The sequence below is a fragment of the Amblyomma mixtum genome, chromosome 2, assembly GCF_055824585.1.
Source record: "Amblyomma mixtum isolate Tamu chromosome 2, ASM5582458v1, whole genome shotgun sequence".
Classification (NCBI taxonomy): Eukaryota; Metazoa; Arthropoda; class Arachnida; order Ixodida; family Ixodidae; genus Amblyomma; species Amblyomma mixtum.
In genome coordinates this window covers 157,375,909-157,392,800 of record NC_143013.1, presented here as the reverse complement: position 1 = coordinate 157,392,800, position 16,892 = coordinate 157,375,909, and the positions used below count along the sequence as shown (strand labels likewise).

Sequence of the window (16,892 nt, the reverse complement as noted above, 5' to 3'; positions counted from 1 at the left end):
TTTTTGTTTTTTTCGCACAGGCCCGTTTTCCCCCTGTCATTTTGCCCCTTCGATTGCTGTTCCCCTACTTCCCTCAGTTAGCTCGTGGCGTCGTAGTGGTTTTCCGTATCCCCTTTCTTTTTTTTTTTACGGGAGGGAGAGTAATGCCACCAGGTGGCCCCTGGTGGCATCAGAAGAAAAAGAGGTGAGAGTTGGCTCACGCGCCCTGAGGGCTGATTCTGTTAGCGCTGCTGGCGAACGGTGTCTCCTGCCTTGGTTCCGTGACAATATACTTTTTCCTGTGTTTTTGCTTTGTTCCTTGACGTCTTTTTGTGTGTTCATTTTTTTTATAGATCTCTATCTGTAGTGTCTGTGCTCACTGTTCCTGCTTATATTAAATACGGATTTGTACCAGTTGTAGTCGCCTGTTGTGTAATATGCGTTTAAAACCCTTTATGAGGCGTGAAAAATCTACTGGTGGTTTGTGCACAAGATCTTCCTAAATAAATTGTACAACATGTATGAGCCACCAAAAAATTTATTATTGCTAGTAAAACAATATTTTCGCCGCCGCGGTGGCTCAGTGGCTATGGTGCTCGGCTGCTGACCCAAAAGACGCGGGTTCGATCCCGGCCGCGGCGGCTAGAATTTCTTTGGAGGAGAAATTCTAGAGGCCCGTGTACTGTGCGATGTCAGTGCACGCTAAAGAACCCCAGGTGGTCGAAATTTCCGGAGCCCTTCACTACGGCATCTCTCATAGCCTTAGTCGCTTTGGGACGTTAAACCCCATAAACCAAACCAAACCAAAACAATATTTTCAGAAAAATGGGCGGGACCACACTTGTCCCACTGGCAACTTGGCGACATTAGCAAAGGTGGGACATGCGCTGTCCCTCTGCAGACATTGGCGTCGATCTTTTCTGTCTGTCAGCTTTATCCCTGCCGATGGAAAGGCTCAAAGCAAGTAATGCAAAGAGGCACTTGGCAGGCTATGCATAGAAGCTTTGTGCGCTTTTCCTGTGACACCGTCGAGCACCATCGGCACCTTTTGCGCGTAGTGGTGGTGCATGGGAAGTGCCCTTGGCCATTGAAGCGAACATCTTTCGGCACCACGCTCATAACTGAGCAGTTCTTGCTTCCTCGATTGTGAAGCACTAGGCTGCGCCGACCTTTCCGAAAGCTCCTTCCACTGATGAGCTGTCTTCCCAGCATGACCCGAAAGAACGGGTATGCGATGGTGTTCTTGTAGCAATGCTGGATGTAAGCGTTGACAATCGCTGCGTCAAGAATGAAATAAAAAATGCGACTCCACGACCTCTTGCAGCGCCTGTCTAGTGGATACGCATTTCTTTTTTGGTCGAAGCGATCCACCCCTCCCATCTAGATGTTGTAGTCGCGCACTGCTGCGGGGTACTTCACGGCGTTTTTATGTCCCTGTGGTGTAGTTCTCTCGACTTGAACGTCTTGACAGGGGTCGTGATAGTTCGACATTATGTGAACGTGCTTCGTGTCCCGCCACTGGTGGGCGGTAGCATTTTTTTTTTCTCCTCCAGATGTATTCACCAAGGTCAAACTTGTTGTTCACCTTTACTTCTGCTGGTAGGTCCTTTTGATGTGTGCGACATGTACCGCAAGCTAAAACATCTTTGTCACGGAGCTGCTGTAGCAAAGAGGTTGAACTGAAGAAATTGTCAAAAAATAGTTGACTTCCTGGTGTTGAGATCCCTTCTGACAATGACAAGACAACATGTTCTCTAAGTGTTCTGTTGCTTGGTCGCTCCTGGTGCTTACCTTGGTAAATTTCAAACTAGCATAGGTATCCTCTGGACGAGCCCGCAATGCACCACGCCTTGTACCCGCGTTTTATTTTGGGTTTCATAGGCGTATACTGCTTCATAGAGGATCTTCCCTTGAAAATCATACTTTCGTCGACTGCGAGATGAGATGAAGGCGTGTACTCATTACGAAAATTTTCATTCATCTTCTCGATGAGCGGCCGAACCTTGAAGCAGCGGTCATACTCTTTTGAACCTTTCTTTGGCGTCTGCGTGTTGTCATTCAAGTGCAAATGGTTTGTGATTTGTTGAAATCTCTTGTGCAGCATGACCGCAGCGATTTCTTTCACGCAGAATAGGCTGTCAGAACTCCAATAGAGATGTACCTGGTGCATAGGATTGGCACTCATAAGTACCAGCATGCCAAAATAGGACTTTAGTTCCTCGGGAGTGAGTGGTATCCAGCTCCGTGTTCTTTCCTGAGTGGCATGAAGATTGGTAGGATGAACTATGTGATTCACCACTTCGTCGGTGAAGAAGAGCTCGAAGGCATTCAACGCCGTGCTCTCCGACGATAGCTTCGCAGAAAAAGTCGGCTCAGTGTCCGTCGGCATCACAACATCTGCTGGTGTCGTCTCCCACTCGCCTTCTAATACAGAATCATCTGCAGCAGCTGACGAGCCTATAGTTGAGCCGCAACGCCTTTTCTTCTGCTTGCCAGTATACACTCTCCGCGTTTTTTTCTTACGTTTTACAGTAGGAACTGGAGGCTGAACATCATCACTTTCACTGTCATTTTCGCTTTGAAGATCACAAGGCAGCTCTTCACAAGATTCTTCACTATCATCGTTGCTTGCACTTTCAAGATCCGGAAGGCTGAAGTATAGATCAAGGGCCTCCTCTGCAGTCAGATTCCTCTTCTTTCCTGCAGAAACAACCGGCAACAATTTACATAGGCCCCATGGTTACACATTATTAATAACCGTGCAGCACGCTCTGTCGAATTATTTGTGTTTTGGTGAAACATAGCAGCACAAAATATGAACGAGAATAGCAAAACCGACTTTGAAAATGTCTGGGCATGAAAATTCTCTCTCAGGGGGTTGTTAGGCCTAACCTCCCACCACTACGTTCGGAATATTTGCATGCAGCTCGAACAAATTCCTTAGTCTCATGTCAAACCTGCCTACAGTTGATCTAAGCACATTACAGGAGTGCAAGATGCAGTTTTTGCACTTACCGGACATCTTTTTTGTGGTGATGGAGCAAGCAAATTCACGAACTTCAGGAGCGACGGCACCGAAAAAAACAAGGCAACAGAAAAACAACACGAGCTGCTAGCGCCACCTACCAAATGAAGCAAAAACTTAAATAATAGTTGCTCTATCTTCTACGTGATGGCGCTACCCGTGTCTGTGGGTCTACATATGAGGAATTTTTTTTCGAAATGAGCCAAATCCACAAACCGAAAGTAACACAACCCCAACTGTAGTGGCAAGCTAAGCCAGTCAACTTTCCTTTAAAAAACACATCAGAACAAAATGGGTCATATCACACCAACTGAGCTAGCCCGCAGATCACGTTTCAAATCGAAAACGAGCCAAATCCTTCCACTGCGTGGATCGAAATGAGCCAAATCCGTTCAACCATTAGGAGACTGACCCGGAGACCACGTGATTCAGCCAACATGGCAGCCTCCTTGTAGGCTCGTTCCGGCGGTGCTGCGCGGACTGCGTGGATAGCGCGGACTGCGTGGTCTGTTTCGCGAGCTCCTTTGTTTTTTCAAGACTTTTGCTTTGACGGAATTAGTTCCGCATGGATTGCGACGGGTATGAAGAGGTGGGTGAACGTTCCCTTGAAGGCGTACTGTACGGAAGTAATGAGATCAATGTCCAACCTGCCTTTCAAGATTACTGAAACGAAGGTTTTTTACATTTAGAGAAATGTGACAGGCCGAAGCCCTCAAATTAGAGCCGAACCCCACTACAGCGTTTCGGTGTCTAATTTTGTATCGGTCCTAAAGAGGGGAAAGACCCTTGTACAAACACCGAAACAGTGCGAGCTGTATGCACACCACCTCAACGAACTGAAGGTGAGAGACGTGACCAACCTTCTGGTGACTCACTTTGGTGTGTCATGGAAAGAAAACGAAGCCTTTCGTCGCTGTCAAGAAAAGGAGCCCATGGCAGATTGCGAAGAAGGCTGCTTATGCTGCCAGGAAGACAGGCCAGCTATCCATGTATGAGTGTAAAGCGGGTGACGCATACTTGTAATTTTTTTTTTTCTGCTGAAGTCACAGCACGAGCATTTTTCCATATTGTTTTGAATGTAACCTGAAACATACTGCAGTAATAATAAAGTTTCGAGAAGAAAGCTGGGTCAAATCTAATGCTTCGCTTCGATATGAGCCAAATCCAATGTTTCCATTGTTGTATGGGCCAAACTATGCACGTAAATTTTTGGCGATTAATGCTGTTCGACTGCTCTATCTGCCCCATAAAACTTGTGAGGTACTAGGTTGAATAGCAGCGGAATCCTTTCAGACAAGAAATTATGGCCTTGTTCTAAGTTTCTGTTCTGGTGGATCTGGCTCATTTCGAAAAAAAACTCTTCATATTTCCCACTGAGCAGTGGAGGCAGTTTTTGGTTGGGGTTGCGGGCGGGACATATATGTGTCTATGGCCGACAAAGGGTTAAGAATGAATGAAATAAAGAAAAGTATGCACAACATGAAAAGTGATCATATAACCTAGCCCACAAACTTGCTACATTTGTTTGCTTCATGGGTATTTGCTTAGATGTACACATTCAGTAAAAAAGATGGTTGTAAGCAATGGTTTGCGAGCAGTCGCCAGCCATCATTTGTTGTGCTCGCCCCCATGATTTGATTTTTAATGCAAAATCTCATTTTTCAGTGCTGTCTAGCTCAATGAGTGGAATTATGCATTACTTCTATTGCATCCAGCAGTTCAACGTCTTGTCTCAACCATTATAACAAAGTCTTTTTTTTCATCCTTTACGTGGCCTTTTCTTTTAATGTATGCTATGGTATGGAGACCATGACAACAAGGAAGGCAAAAAAAGGAAATAAATTGTAAATTATGGGGTTTAAGTCCCAGTGTGACACGTTAAAGAAACCTGAAATGGCCTAAATTGATCTGGAGCCTTCCACTGCCGCGTCCCTCACAGCCCTTGTGTTGCTTTGGGTCATTAACCCCAGAAATTACTATTTTCTTTCTTTACTTTCCTTTCTTCTCAGGACCTACATGTCGCAACATAATCTGAGTTATACAGTTTGGCATCCCTCTTCTCGTAATCTCGATGGTATGAACCAGGCTGCCCATACCAGAGACAGACATTTCTCTTTGAAATCATGGTCAGGAAAGTATGCAACAAGGTATAATCTATATGTTGTCTACTTACAGCAGCCGTTAAGAAAGGGGGAAACAGCTGTATCATTTTGTGTTTTGTCAACAAGGATTTTTGAAAGACCAATGCTAAAAGCTCCTTTTTCAGCTCTTCCTCAGCCGCCGCTTTCTTCAGGCTCCCAAAGTAGACATCGAGCATTGTAGAAACATACATACAACCAAGTGACTGCAACAAAATCTGAAGTCCTCCAGTCGCACACGCCCACAGTGCTTATTGGGTACTTTGGTATTCTGGTAAAAAAAAATGAAGTACAAATGAACCAATGTAGTGAAAAAAAATGACTGCAAAATGGAACCCTCTTGATGAGTAATTTACGAATGAGCAGATGGAGTTAAAAAATCACTGTGCAGAATGGAAGCGTCATAATGATGAGTAATGTGCAAATAGGCTTATCTGCTAATTAATGTTGAGATTTGGGATTGTGCTATTCCTTGCTACATGTGCTGCTTCATGAGCACATGTTCCAAGGAAAAAAAGATGAGGCTACAAAGAAGGTATTGAAGGCAGAAAGACTGGTGGGGTCTTGGTTACTTGCTTTTGCCAGCACTGCATTATCTTTCAACTCAAACTTTTAATGTTATGGATGTACGTTGACAGTACATGTAATGTGTTGCAATAAACTAAGTAATATGTTACATGTTCTCAAGCGCAATGTGCAAGGCATGCAAGTAACTGCTAGCATCTGCTACCTCGAACTGCTATAATGTATGGTGAAGTGCTGTGAGTTATGGGTATACATATTTTATGTTACTTGTTATGGTCTCTTGTATGCTTCACAGCAATAATAGTGGCCGTATTGTGTCTTCGGCCGGCTTTATTAATAAGGTTTGCTGATATGAACATGTAATGGTTTTCTTACTATACACTTTGAGTCTTAGATGCCTTATCCAGTGCCGTAAAGTATGGCTAACGCTGGAAGGTGAGCCTCGAAGACTAATGCGTATTTGGGAAGGTCTGAAGGCACCTTTGTAATTTGGTGCTTTGTGCACTTCTTACTGCGCTTCTATGCAGTCATGGTGCTCCAGTAAATGTCACGAAATATAGAGGGTAAGCAAACAGAAATGTTGTTTTTTTTGTCACATTAGAAAAATTAACAATGATATGAAAATAACTGCCTCCTGAGCTGAATAAGCATTTTTAGTGTGTGCAGGAACGTTGGGCATGACTAATATATGTTGCACCTTAACAGCAGTCATAGATAAAGCAATGACAAAGAGAAACGGAGCTCTTGAGACAGTGTAGAATTCTCTAGGTTCACAGCAAGGAGATCTCATGGTGACAGTCATTATCAGGCATGCTTTGGACTTTCATACAGGAAGCACTTTTCATCACTATTGAGCCCACAATCAATGAACTGCAGTGCAAGAAAAATTACAGCCAACAGTTATAGTTACATCTTGCAAAATTTTTGCGCGAAAGACACGGACAGAAAGAGTAGACGACACGAGTAAGCGCTCGTGTCGTCTACTCTTTCTGTCCGTGTTTTTCGCGTAAAAATTTTGCAAGATGTATGTTAACCAACTCGCCCAATCTGCAGTATTGTTAAGGTATAGTTAACAGGTACAGCTAACAGCTAACAGGTATCATTTACAGGTATCAATTACAGCTAACAGGTGTCACTCGTTGTTGCCTGTTGGCATCCTACTGTGGGCGGGGTACCCTCTTGCTTAGCTAGAATGCTTGTGATGGTTTCACTGGAAGCCTGAAAGTGTATTGCCAGCTCACCATATAATTGCCTGCTGTCCTTGTCTATGGCTGCCATTAATGCCTTATTATCCAACACATAAATGCCCGATGACTGTGGTGTGCATAACAAAGGTAGATCTCCCAGTCTGAATTTTTGGAGCCAGTGCTTACAGTGTATTTAACTGCAGCATTATTCCCAAAGATTTAATGAATTCCTTGGCTTGACTCAACTTATGACAAGCAGGCCTTGAAGTGAAAGAGCAGACAAGCAGGAATGAGCCGTTTCAACACCTCCAGTTCTCTTCATCACTACTCGAACTTTCACCATTGGGAGGTTGCAATATGCGTGCATTTGTAGTCATTGTTCTTGCATCCAACATCATTTTTTAAGCACCTCAAGCAGTTAGTTACATATCAGTTTTCAGTTCGGAGGTGTGGGCTCTTAATAGGAAGAACTTGTTTGGTTGCCTTGTGGCTTTAACCCCATTTCAAAACTTACGACAAAATTTTGAAGGATTCAAGAACACTCCATTACAGTGAAGTTTGCATGACTAAGTTGTTTTAGGCAGGGTTAGGTAGGGTAATGAAATGAAATGCAGTGTGGTAGTGTGTTTTTTGATAGACCCTTAGATACTAGCTATCTATGCTAGCTCTCAAAACCATTGATTGCAGCTTGCGAATGTGGCATGTACAAGTATCATAATACAGTGCTGCAACCCATGCAACTAATTATGTCCTTGCCCTACCTAATGCACTTATGGCCTATACCTTCAAAGTTTTAGCTGCTAAGAGTAACTGCCACCTACCATGAGGCATTTGTAAGCGGCTTGAAGGGTCACCTATACGATAGGGAATTTCTGTGCCACCACAGGTAGCACGTTATCTTCATCTATTCATCTGTTATTTGCTCATTTGACGTGCAGTCATTGTGAAAAAGGCAGGCTTGATGGAATGTAAACTCCGCACTCCCTGCGTAAAGCTAATTCAATAGACCTCTGCCTGGTACGTGTAAATATCCTGACATCAAAGGGGCGTCCCACTGGGTAAAACCATCCACTTTCGCTTAATTCTGAACATTTTTTGCTTCGGACGATTGCTCCCCTGACCACTTGTTTTTCCCAATTAGAAATTCCAATCGCTATGTGTCGGAACCATTCTTCTTGTGTTTATAGCCTTATATAGCCCCCTCGGTGCGCGGCATCTTTGGTGCATCGGGCTAGACACATAATGCGCAGATGACAGGCCGGAAGAGGTCTATTGGACCGGCGAAGTTGTTGCTGGCAGCCGGAATTCGTCTACCTTTCCTTTTCATTCTGGAGTGCATATAACTTAAATTACAAGTTTCATTCTATATCCTATGAAGGATCTATTTAGATTGAACATGGGAATGCTAGCTATTTGCCCACATCTGTCTTGGTTTATTAACATGCTGATCAAGTGGGCAGCCCGTATAACGCGGAAATTTGATTAACGCGGAACATGGGCCGTCCTTGTTGTCTCTTCTTGTCCTTGTCTCCTTGCGCTGCTATTTATTTATTCAAGCCCGTATACTGAGCCTGCACTTCTCCACTGCATGACTTGCTATATCTTTCATGCGTCCGTGCTCCACTAGCACCCACGCAGCTTTTACATGTGATGCAGAATACGCAGCCAGCCTAAAAGTGATATAATGTCAACGCTTCCCCTATACAGGTAATTAATGTACATGGGACTATATATTTCAATAGGTGTCGGCCGAGCAATGATCGCTAAAATTGCATGTGATGTTCCTGCACTGCGAAGTCTAGAGTAATCTACACAGGACTTATGAAGGCTGCAGGCAGAAATACACTAGCTGTTTTCACAGCATCGTAATGGTGATGCACGGGCAGCCCCTATTTGGGCTGCCCGCACTTCACCGTCGTCTAGCCCGGGTCATTCATGCACACACTGCATGTTTCATCACTGCCTATCCCACGCTTAGCCCTTTTGTATCCGATATGTAGGATACAGGTGGGAAAGATGTGAAAACGACAGATGTGCCCATGCGCAGCCCGTGTATTTCCTACGCAGGACCCTTGCAGGCTGCAGGCGGGAATACTGGATGTTTGCCCGCATCCAGCCTCCTTGCATCCATCAGGGTGCTGCGTGGGCAGCCCCTATTGGGGTTGCCCACACTTCACCGTCATGTAGCCCGGGCCATTCATGCACACACTGCATGTTTTGCCACTGCATAGCCCACACTTAGCATTTCTATTTCCGATATGTAGGATACAGGTGGAGAACATGTGGGAACGGCAGATGTGCCCATGTTCAGCCCATGTATTTCCTACGCAGGACCCTTGTAGGCTGCAGGCGGAAATGCTGGATGTTTGCCCACACCCAGCCACCTTGGATCCGTCAGGGTGCTGCGTGGGCAGCCCTAAAAGGGGCTGCCCGCACTTCCCCATGATAGAGCCCGGAGTTTTGCCCGCATGTATCCGCGGTTGGACCTACGCGTAGGTGGGCTGCTCAGTCTGCTTAAGCCTATGCTTAGCCGACGAGGGTCCCATTCAGGCACGAATAGGGCAGCCCAAGCGTTTTCTGCCAGCACCGCACCCACGGGGGACCCATGTGGGTTTACTGCGGGCGGCCACCAGCCCCATTGCCCATGTCGGACCCGCATGGGCCCGCCACCTTGTGCATCTGGGGTAGCAAATAACAAAACATTTCACACCTCTACTACAGTTGGTACGATGGGATTTACAGAGTTAATCACTAAAACAAAGCTAGGAGACATCAAGGAGGGTGACGGATCGGGCTGAGTTGTGCTTGAACGCCATTTTTCGAAGCACTGCAGTCAACACCGACACAGAGAGAGACAAACAAGGACGAGTGATCGTCCTTGTCTCTATCTTTTAACGCCCTCGTGACAGCAGTTTCCAAAAAGCTGTCAGGAAGAGCCGCAAAAACTGTCTCCAAAGCACACGAGGAAAGTTGAGTTAGTTTGGGGAAAATATGTCCTACACAAAGCCAAGCGTAAGAAGTAAATAAGTATAGTAGAGTCACTGACGATAAAAACGACTCGTCAGGCTGAGAGTGGACTTTCGTGCTTTATTTTCAACCGATCAGGGCAACAGACAGCTGTTGGTCGGGAGCTCCCCCACTTGCCGGCCCTAGTGTCGTCCTTGCGCCACAGGCCTCTTGTTGCCACGGGAGCGAAGCTTGCTGGAAATGCGTTCTGTGCTTTAAAAAGGCAGGTATATTATTTTCTTTATTTTTTCCTTCTACCCTGTTGCTGCTTTGTACACTGTGATTATGTCTCGTCAGCGCATCGTTATTTATACTTTTGAAGCGGTAGTCAATTAGGACCTCATTTTCAGACGTACGCGACCGAGATAAATGCAAACTATTATATTGACCCGAAAGATTGGTAGCGTCGTTACTAGCGGTTATTTGCGCTGGTGTGGGGAAAAAAAGTAAGTTTGAAGAGTCGTGTTTGCAGCGTGTGGGTCAGAGAGCAATGTTACGGACACGGGTCGCTAAACTACGAAGCAGCAACCATCGCGAAAAAAAGTTGTCTGAAACACGCATCCACAGTTTAAGGGAGCTGACACACGATGCCGCAAGCTGTAACGGAAGCTAAATCCGACTGCCCGAGTTTTACATGTGTGGGAAAGACTTGGCGTTCTGCAGAGCTTCGCGACTGGAAGGGACCAATTGTCTTTTCAGGGCGATTTAGTGTCCTGGTGACTCCTCACCTCTGACTTTGGGCGTAGCCGCTCCAGTGTTGAACATTACAGCGGCAACACATACGCTGAATAACCGCTGTGGAAGGTTGGTTAGCGCCGGATAAAATTGTGCCATTATGGTACAGCCCATTAACTCGGCGAACGAATGTCTTGCAGAAAAGTCCACTTAATAATGCAAATGGCTCTAAACATGACTAAGAAGTCAAACAAGAAAAGTAAACGCCGTGAGACGCTCTCCCTTTCCTGGACGTTTTGGTTTAACGCCGTAACCACCGCCTATATTTCAAAGTTTATAGAAAGGAAACCCACAAGGCCGGTACTTTCATTTTATTTCTGTTCACACGGTTTGCCACAAACGCTCCGTCGTGGCTTCCCTCGCCCGACGTGCCAAGAACACCTGCCCAAAGCCAAAAGATCGGGCTGCTGACCTACGCCAAGTGCGCCGAGAACTGAGTGAATGCGGCTACCCCAAGAACTTCGTACATTCCGTCCTTCAACGGTCATCACGGCCGTGAGAACCAGTTGGTCCCCCGTGCCGAGCCCGAGCAGTTATCCCATATGTAACGGGCGTGAGCGAGTCTTTGGCTCGCGTTCTACGCACTTACGGTGTGCACGTCGCTCACATTCCTGCGTGCAAGCTCAAACACGCGCTGGTTGACATCAAAGACAAGATAAAGAAAGATAAGTTTCCTGGCGTCATCTACAAGATTCCCTGCGCAGATTGCGACTACTGCTATATCGCCGAGAGCAGGAGTTTCGAAAGACGATTAGGGACCACAAGAACGACGTCAGGAGCAAGAGGATTGCATCTAATCCACTTGCGGAACACGTGGAAGCCGCGACGCACAGAATGGCCTGGCATGAAGCATCAGTCATCGCAAGTGAAAAGAATTGGCTGTCACTTCGATATCTAGAATCCCTAAAAATCCAAACAGGAAAAACTCTTAACCACAACGCAGGCAATCTCCCGCCTACGTACGCAAGATACTTGGGCGATTACTGCAACGTACTTAAGCGATGGTCTTTCCGCCCAGTGATGAAGGCTTCCGTATGGAAGCCGAAACGTCTTCGTCTTCATATTAATAACTTTTGGTCGGCGTTCCTTCCATTCAATTCAGGAATACGAACAGGTGGCGACAAAAAATAAATAAATGGGCCAGTCTTTTTGGAACGGGCGTCCGGCTTTCCAGAAACAAACAGGTGAAATGATAAAAAGACATCAAGCGCCACGTGCTAGAGGTAGAAAGAAGCTAACGGCTAGTATACCTGATCTCACATGGATGGAGCCACTTGTCAGTAATTGGCAGGGCGAAGGGCGCGTAGGAACACACTAGTGTAGTGCGTGCCATCTTGACTGGACGAGAGAGCTCTACCTTTCGTAGTGCTGCAAACATCTTGTGAGGCGGATTATAAGCGCCTTTCTCAATATCCGAATGCTTAGCATGCGTCGTCAGGCGCAGAGAAGCCTTCACGCTGCATTGATACTTTTCTTTCACCCGCAGATTTTTGCCCGCTCTCCCCTCCTCCCACAGTGTTGAAGGTAATCCGAACCACGGCCGGTATCGACGCGCGCGCTCTCTCGCTCGCGTACGTCGAGGCCGGCCGTGTCCGAACAAAGGTTAAGCCGACCGCCCAACACCGCTGCGGTGTTCCTTCCCGTTTGGACGCGTGCGGCTAAGCGAGGCAGGAAAGGGGAAAAGAAATAGAGGGGGAGTTCAGGGTGCAGCGGCCCGTGGTGTTAGTATGCAGAAATAAACGGCCACTTTTCCGACTGCTGGGGGACATGAGAGTCGACATATATTAAGCTGATAAGTACAGAGTGTTTACAAATGTTCCGGGACATTTAACAGGGAAATGAGCAGCTGAAAAACAGAAGAGTGACCTTCCTATAGTCGGAAGGACAACATAATACTGTCGTGGCGTGGACGGATCGCTACGCAGCAACACGACCCAGCGCAGGGCCGCACCCCCGCACAGCGCCTATGGTCCGAAGCGTCATCGTCAGCCGCTCGGAGGTTTACCCCAGCTAGGAAAGCTGGCGAAGATCAGACGGATCGCCATGCGGGGGACACGGTCAAACCAAGGGTCTCGGCGCCGCACAGCGCCTACGGTCCGGGACACGCCGGCAGAGCAGGCTGGCGGTTCAGGCGTAGCGCCCGGCAAGGGCGTCCCCAAGCCAGCCATCCAGGCCAAGCGCACAACAGCCTTCCCCAGTCCCTATGCCCAACGGGAGGATCGCATAGCGATCATCCCGTTCAGGAGGTGGATCCGAAGGATCCGCCTCCTGTTAGACAGTTATTAAACCTAACTCGACCCGTGCTTCTGAAAACCAGTCCGGCCCACAGTGTAGTCACCAGCTTCAAAGTGCGACTACACTTTGATCTTAGCCAAAAGGCTATGGCTTCAGCGCGGCTGGCAGAACCTTGTCAGTGCCTGCTCCCCAAATTTTTCTCAACACCCCACGTACCAATAAGTGCGATTCAGGCGTCCACTAACCCAAGGAGCCAGTTGTACTGCCTTTCCTTAAAATAACACAACTTTGCCAATGCCAACGCACGCAGCGCACATCTGTCATTATCGCCACGTAGGTTAAATCATGATTGAGGTGCCCACTGTTCCAAGAGGGCAGTTATACGCCTTTCCTGTGCTTGCCAAGCTCCCGCTTCATTGGTTTGGCATCACAAAAGCGCGACTAAGGTGTACACTGCTGGTTACAACGGCGACGGCGGCGGCGCTGCGAAACTCAGAATCGGAAGCCAAATAGCTCCGCTCTAAAATTGGTGTAGTGAAGGGCTCCGGCGGTAGAATTTCCGGACCAATTCACTGCGGCGTCCCTCGTAGCCTGAGTCACTTTGAGACGTTAAACCCAATAAACCAACCAACCAAACCAAAACTGACGACAAAAAGAATGCGTGAAAAGAAAAGGTTTCAGGCATCTCCGCCACCTTGGGAACGTGCCTGCTGCTACTGCTTAGCCGGACTGCATCTTCTCGGACTGCCTGCCTGTCTGCTTTGGTTCCTGGTGGTGCCGGGCGTTTCTGTTTGGTGAGGCCGTTCCACGTTGGGGGGTTTTTTGATCAGGATTTAGGGTAGCACTGTAGATGTGAGTAATGTGAGGTTGCCTTTGCGCTGGCTGTAGGCATGGCTTTCACCTCCCCGGGTGGGGGCTCGGCAGCCTGGTTCGCCAGCCTGCCGGTCTAAAGCTTGCCTCTGACTTCGTTTGGGAGGAATGGTGCAGATGCAATTCCGGTGGCGCTTGTCCGTTAGGTGACGGAGTACTAAAAATGAATTCCAAAGCGATCCAGCACAAACTGAAGAGTCTGTCGAATCACTATCTCGACAGCTCTGAAGTGCGACCTTTCGGAAGGCGTGGTATTCATTGCAAGTCGGGAAACATTGAGTGTGTATCGGATCTGCTCCGGTGTCGTACTTTTACTGCAGTTCCGGTTAAGGCCTTCATTTTGGAACAGCATGCGTGTAGTAAGGGTATTGTCTGTGGAGTGGACTCATCTTCCGCCCGAGAAATTGTGGAGGAATTCCAGGACGCAGGAACCAGGGTTATTTCTGTATACCGCCGCTGCCCCGCTTACAGAAATGGATATCAACTTTCTTTAGAATTTGTATTAACATTCTATTGACCCTAGTAACCTTGTATTAACTTTTAAATTCTATCAACAATTGTTCATACAACGTTGGTAGAAGTTACTTCTTTGTAGGGACTCCTGTCAATAGAAAGTTATTACAAATAATTTTTACATTCTATGCACCTTTGTTAATACAAAGTTGTTAGACTGTTACTTCTTTGTATTTACTCCTGTGAATAGAAAGTTAATAGAAAATCCGGGTGCAGTTTGACACATCGAGAGAAGTAAATGAACAAACTGCATAGTGTTCGAGGTGATTAACACTATCTTGTTCACATAATCGCGACATCTTGCCTGATTGCATGGTGGAAACTGTTGCAGCTAGGCAACAATTTCACTATATCGAAAAGCGACCAACATTATTCGCAGAAAATACGTTCGGAATCAAATCAGGATATGGGAAAACGTTTTAAAACAGAAGATATATTCCATTTTAATACTTTATGTACTTTACGTACTGTTGTAAGACGAAATACTCTACAAACATTCAAAACATTTTTGGTCATGCGAATAGTTGCCTCAAATCATGTACTGTAGGTGAACAATTCAAGGCTATTAAAACAACATTGAACACGAAACAAACATTACAGTCACAATCTCTTATCCGAGCATATTTTATTAATATTCGTTGATAGGAACTTCATACAATTTCCTTACTGCTTTCTAAGTACTGCTGTCAGTAGAAACATACTAGGCACCGACAGAACGTTTTATCATGGGAATAAATGCCTAAATTAATTAAGTACTCTAGCCTAACATGTCAAAGCAACTAAAGTAACCTTGAACACTAAACAAACATTTGCAGTCACGTTTTCTTAGCCGAGCATATTTTATCAACATTTCTTGATAGAAAATTCATACAATTTTTTTACTGCTTATATACTGCTGTCAATATAAATATACTACGAACCGAGAAAGCATTTTGGTGATGCGAGTAAAAGCCTAAAATAATCAAGTACTGTAGCCGACAACTTCAAAGCGGCAATTTAACTAACCTTGAAGACGAAACAAAAATTTGCAATCACATTCTCATAGCCGAGCACACTGTGTTTTTTTAGAAACTTCAGTTCAATTTTTTCAATACTAGCCTTACTGCTTTCGCATTTCCGAGTGCGGGAAAGAGGGCAAAGTTCATAGCTGAACATTCATCCCGAAATTCAGAAATGCGCCCTGAATCGAAGACATTTAGTGACACTTTTTGATTGTATGAAGTATTGTACGAAAAAAGTTACCCGCAAACGAAATAATTTTGTTACAAAGTGAATGAATTCATAGAATATTCAACTATTATTGCCTAGCACTTCAAGGAAATTAAAAGAAATTTCTGAGCAAAAATTGGAGTTAGTGACATATTGTGTTACATAAGCGCAATGATGACTTCCTTACAGCGAATTAGTTTCAGTGAAGGCTAATTCTACACGAAAATAATGCTTTCTGCTGCGTATTCGGCCTTAAATTCTGTACTCAGGCAGTCATTAAACAGATTTAACATTTCAGAACTAACCAAGAGTTTCAGCAGAGCTGTACCCGCACTCTGCCAATTCGATAACACGTTGGTGTTGCTATTGTTGCAATTCTTGATAGGTCATATTTTAACGTGCAGTCGAACAGTAATGTACCGTACGACGGTTCTAAAACACAGTTGTGTTAAGAGCGTTTCGCTCTCAGGTTTCAGAGGGATTATTGTTGCGAGCTAGAAAAAAATTCAAGTCTAGCCTTGCACCGACGTGTTTCCACACGCATTGAATGACACATCCTCGCTAGCCCAAATGGCGCCCAAATTATATCACCAGCTTCCTGAACCTGCACCGCAAGCACACTTTCCCAGCACACTGCCCGCCATGCAAAAGTGCCCGGTACACTATGCCACTCCACGTGGGAGCGCCCAATTTAAGCCCTCGACTGCTCTCCTCCTCGAGCGACCAGCAATGGCTGATCGCACGGGACTGATTAACCCCGCGCGAAAAGGGCCGCCCCGCTTCGCGCTCAGAGTAAATTCTGTGTAACGTGTGCAGGCTTACAGCTTCGAGAACTCAAGTTGCTTCGTTCCTCAGCGACTGTACATGCGAAATTTCGGGCAAGGCAGTATTAGTTTTGATTCATGTTCGGCGGTCGATACTATAAAGATAAGTATAGAGAAACAAAACAGGTAACAGCGGCCCCCTGTACTCAACTCCGGTAACAAGAGCTTTGCTAGAGAAAGGTGCACGGCAATTGGAGCACTATAAGCCCTCATTCCTGACTTGTTACATTTTTCACTAGTACTGAGCCACAGAGGAGCTTCCAGTATGGAAAAAGCTAGGCTGAGAGCATCCCCCGCTTTGAGCACCGCTAAAAAATCGGCGCAGTGCCTCTTCTGTATCTTCACTTGCATCTCCTTCAACGCAAACACGATACGAAGCTGTGGCGAGGGAAGACGTGGTGAAAGCTGTATTTTCTATCTTCCCGTAATCTAATGAGTAAGGAACCCTGGAATAAAATGTCCGGTTTGAACGTATTCATACTGAGCAGACGCGCGAAAGCATGTGTTCATTCTTCACCTTTTCTTACCGGCATCAACGGACGTGAGGCCGAGCCGAGGACCGCGAAAGTCAGAGGCAAAAATCAATCAAGGTAGCACGCAAAAAGACTACGGTAGCGCGAATGTCGGCGGGGCTCGCTCGAGGAAA

General features: G+C 46.1%; 1 protein-coding gene across 1 annotated transcript in view; it reads right to left on the bottom strand.

The window, feature by feature from the left end:
* Window positions 1-126: 126 nt before the first annotated feature.
* The window catches only part of LOC149361374 (uncharacterized), a 28,779-nt gene continuing 12,013 nt past the window's right edge, over window positions 127-16,892 (bottom strand). Inside the window, exons 2-4 of the mRNA XM_089568054.1 lie at window positions 1,840-2,679; window positions 779-845; window positions 127-160 (exon numbers count right to left, since the gene is read on the bottom strand). Of these exons, the coding sequence (XP_089424180.1) occupies window positions 127-160; window positions 779-845; window positions 1,840-2,679 (941 nt within the window). The remainder of the gene's footprint in view (window positions 161-778; window positions 846-1,839; window positions 2,680-16,892) is intronic.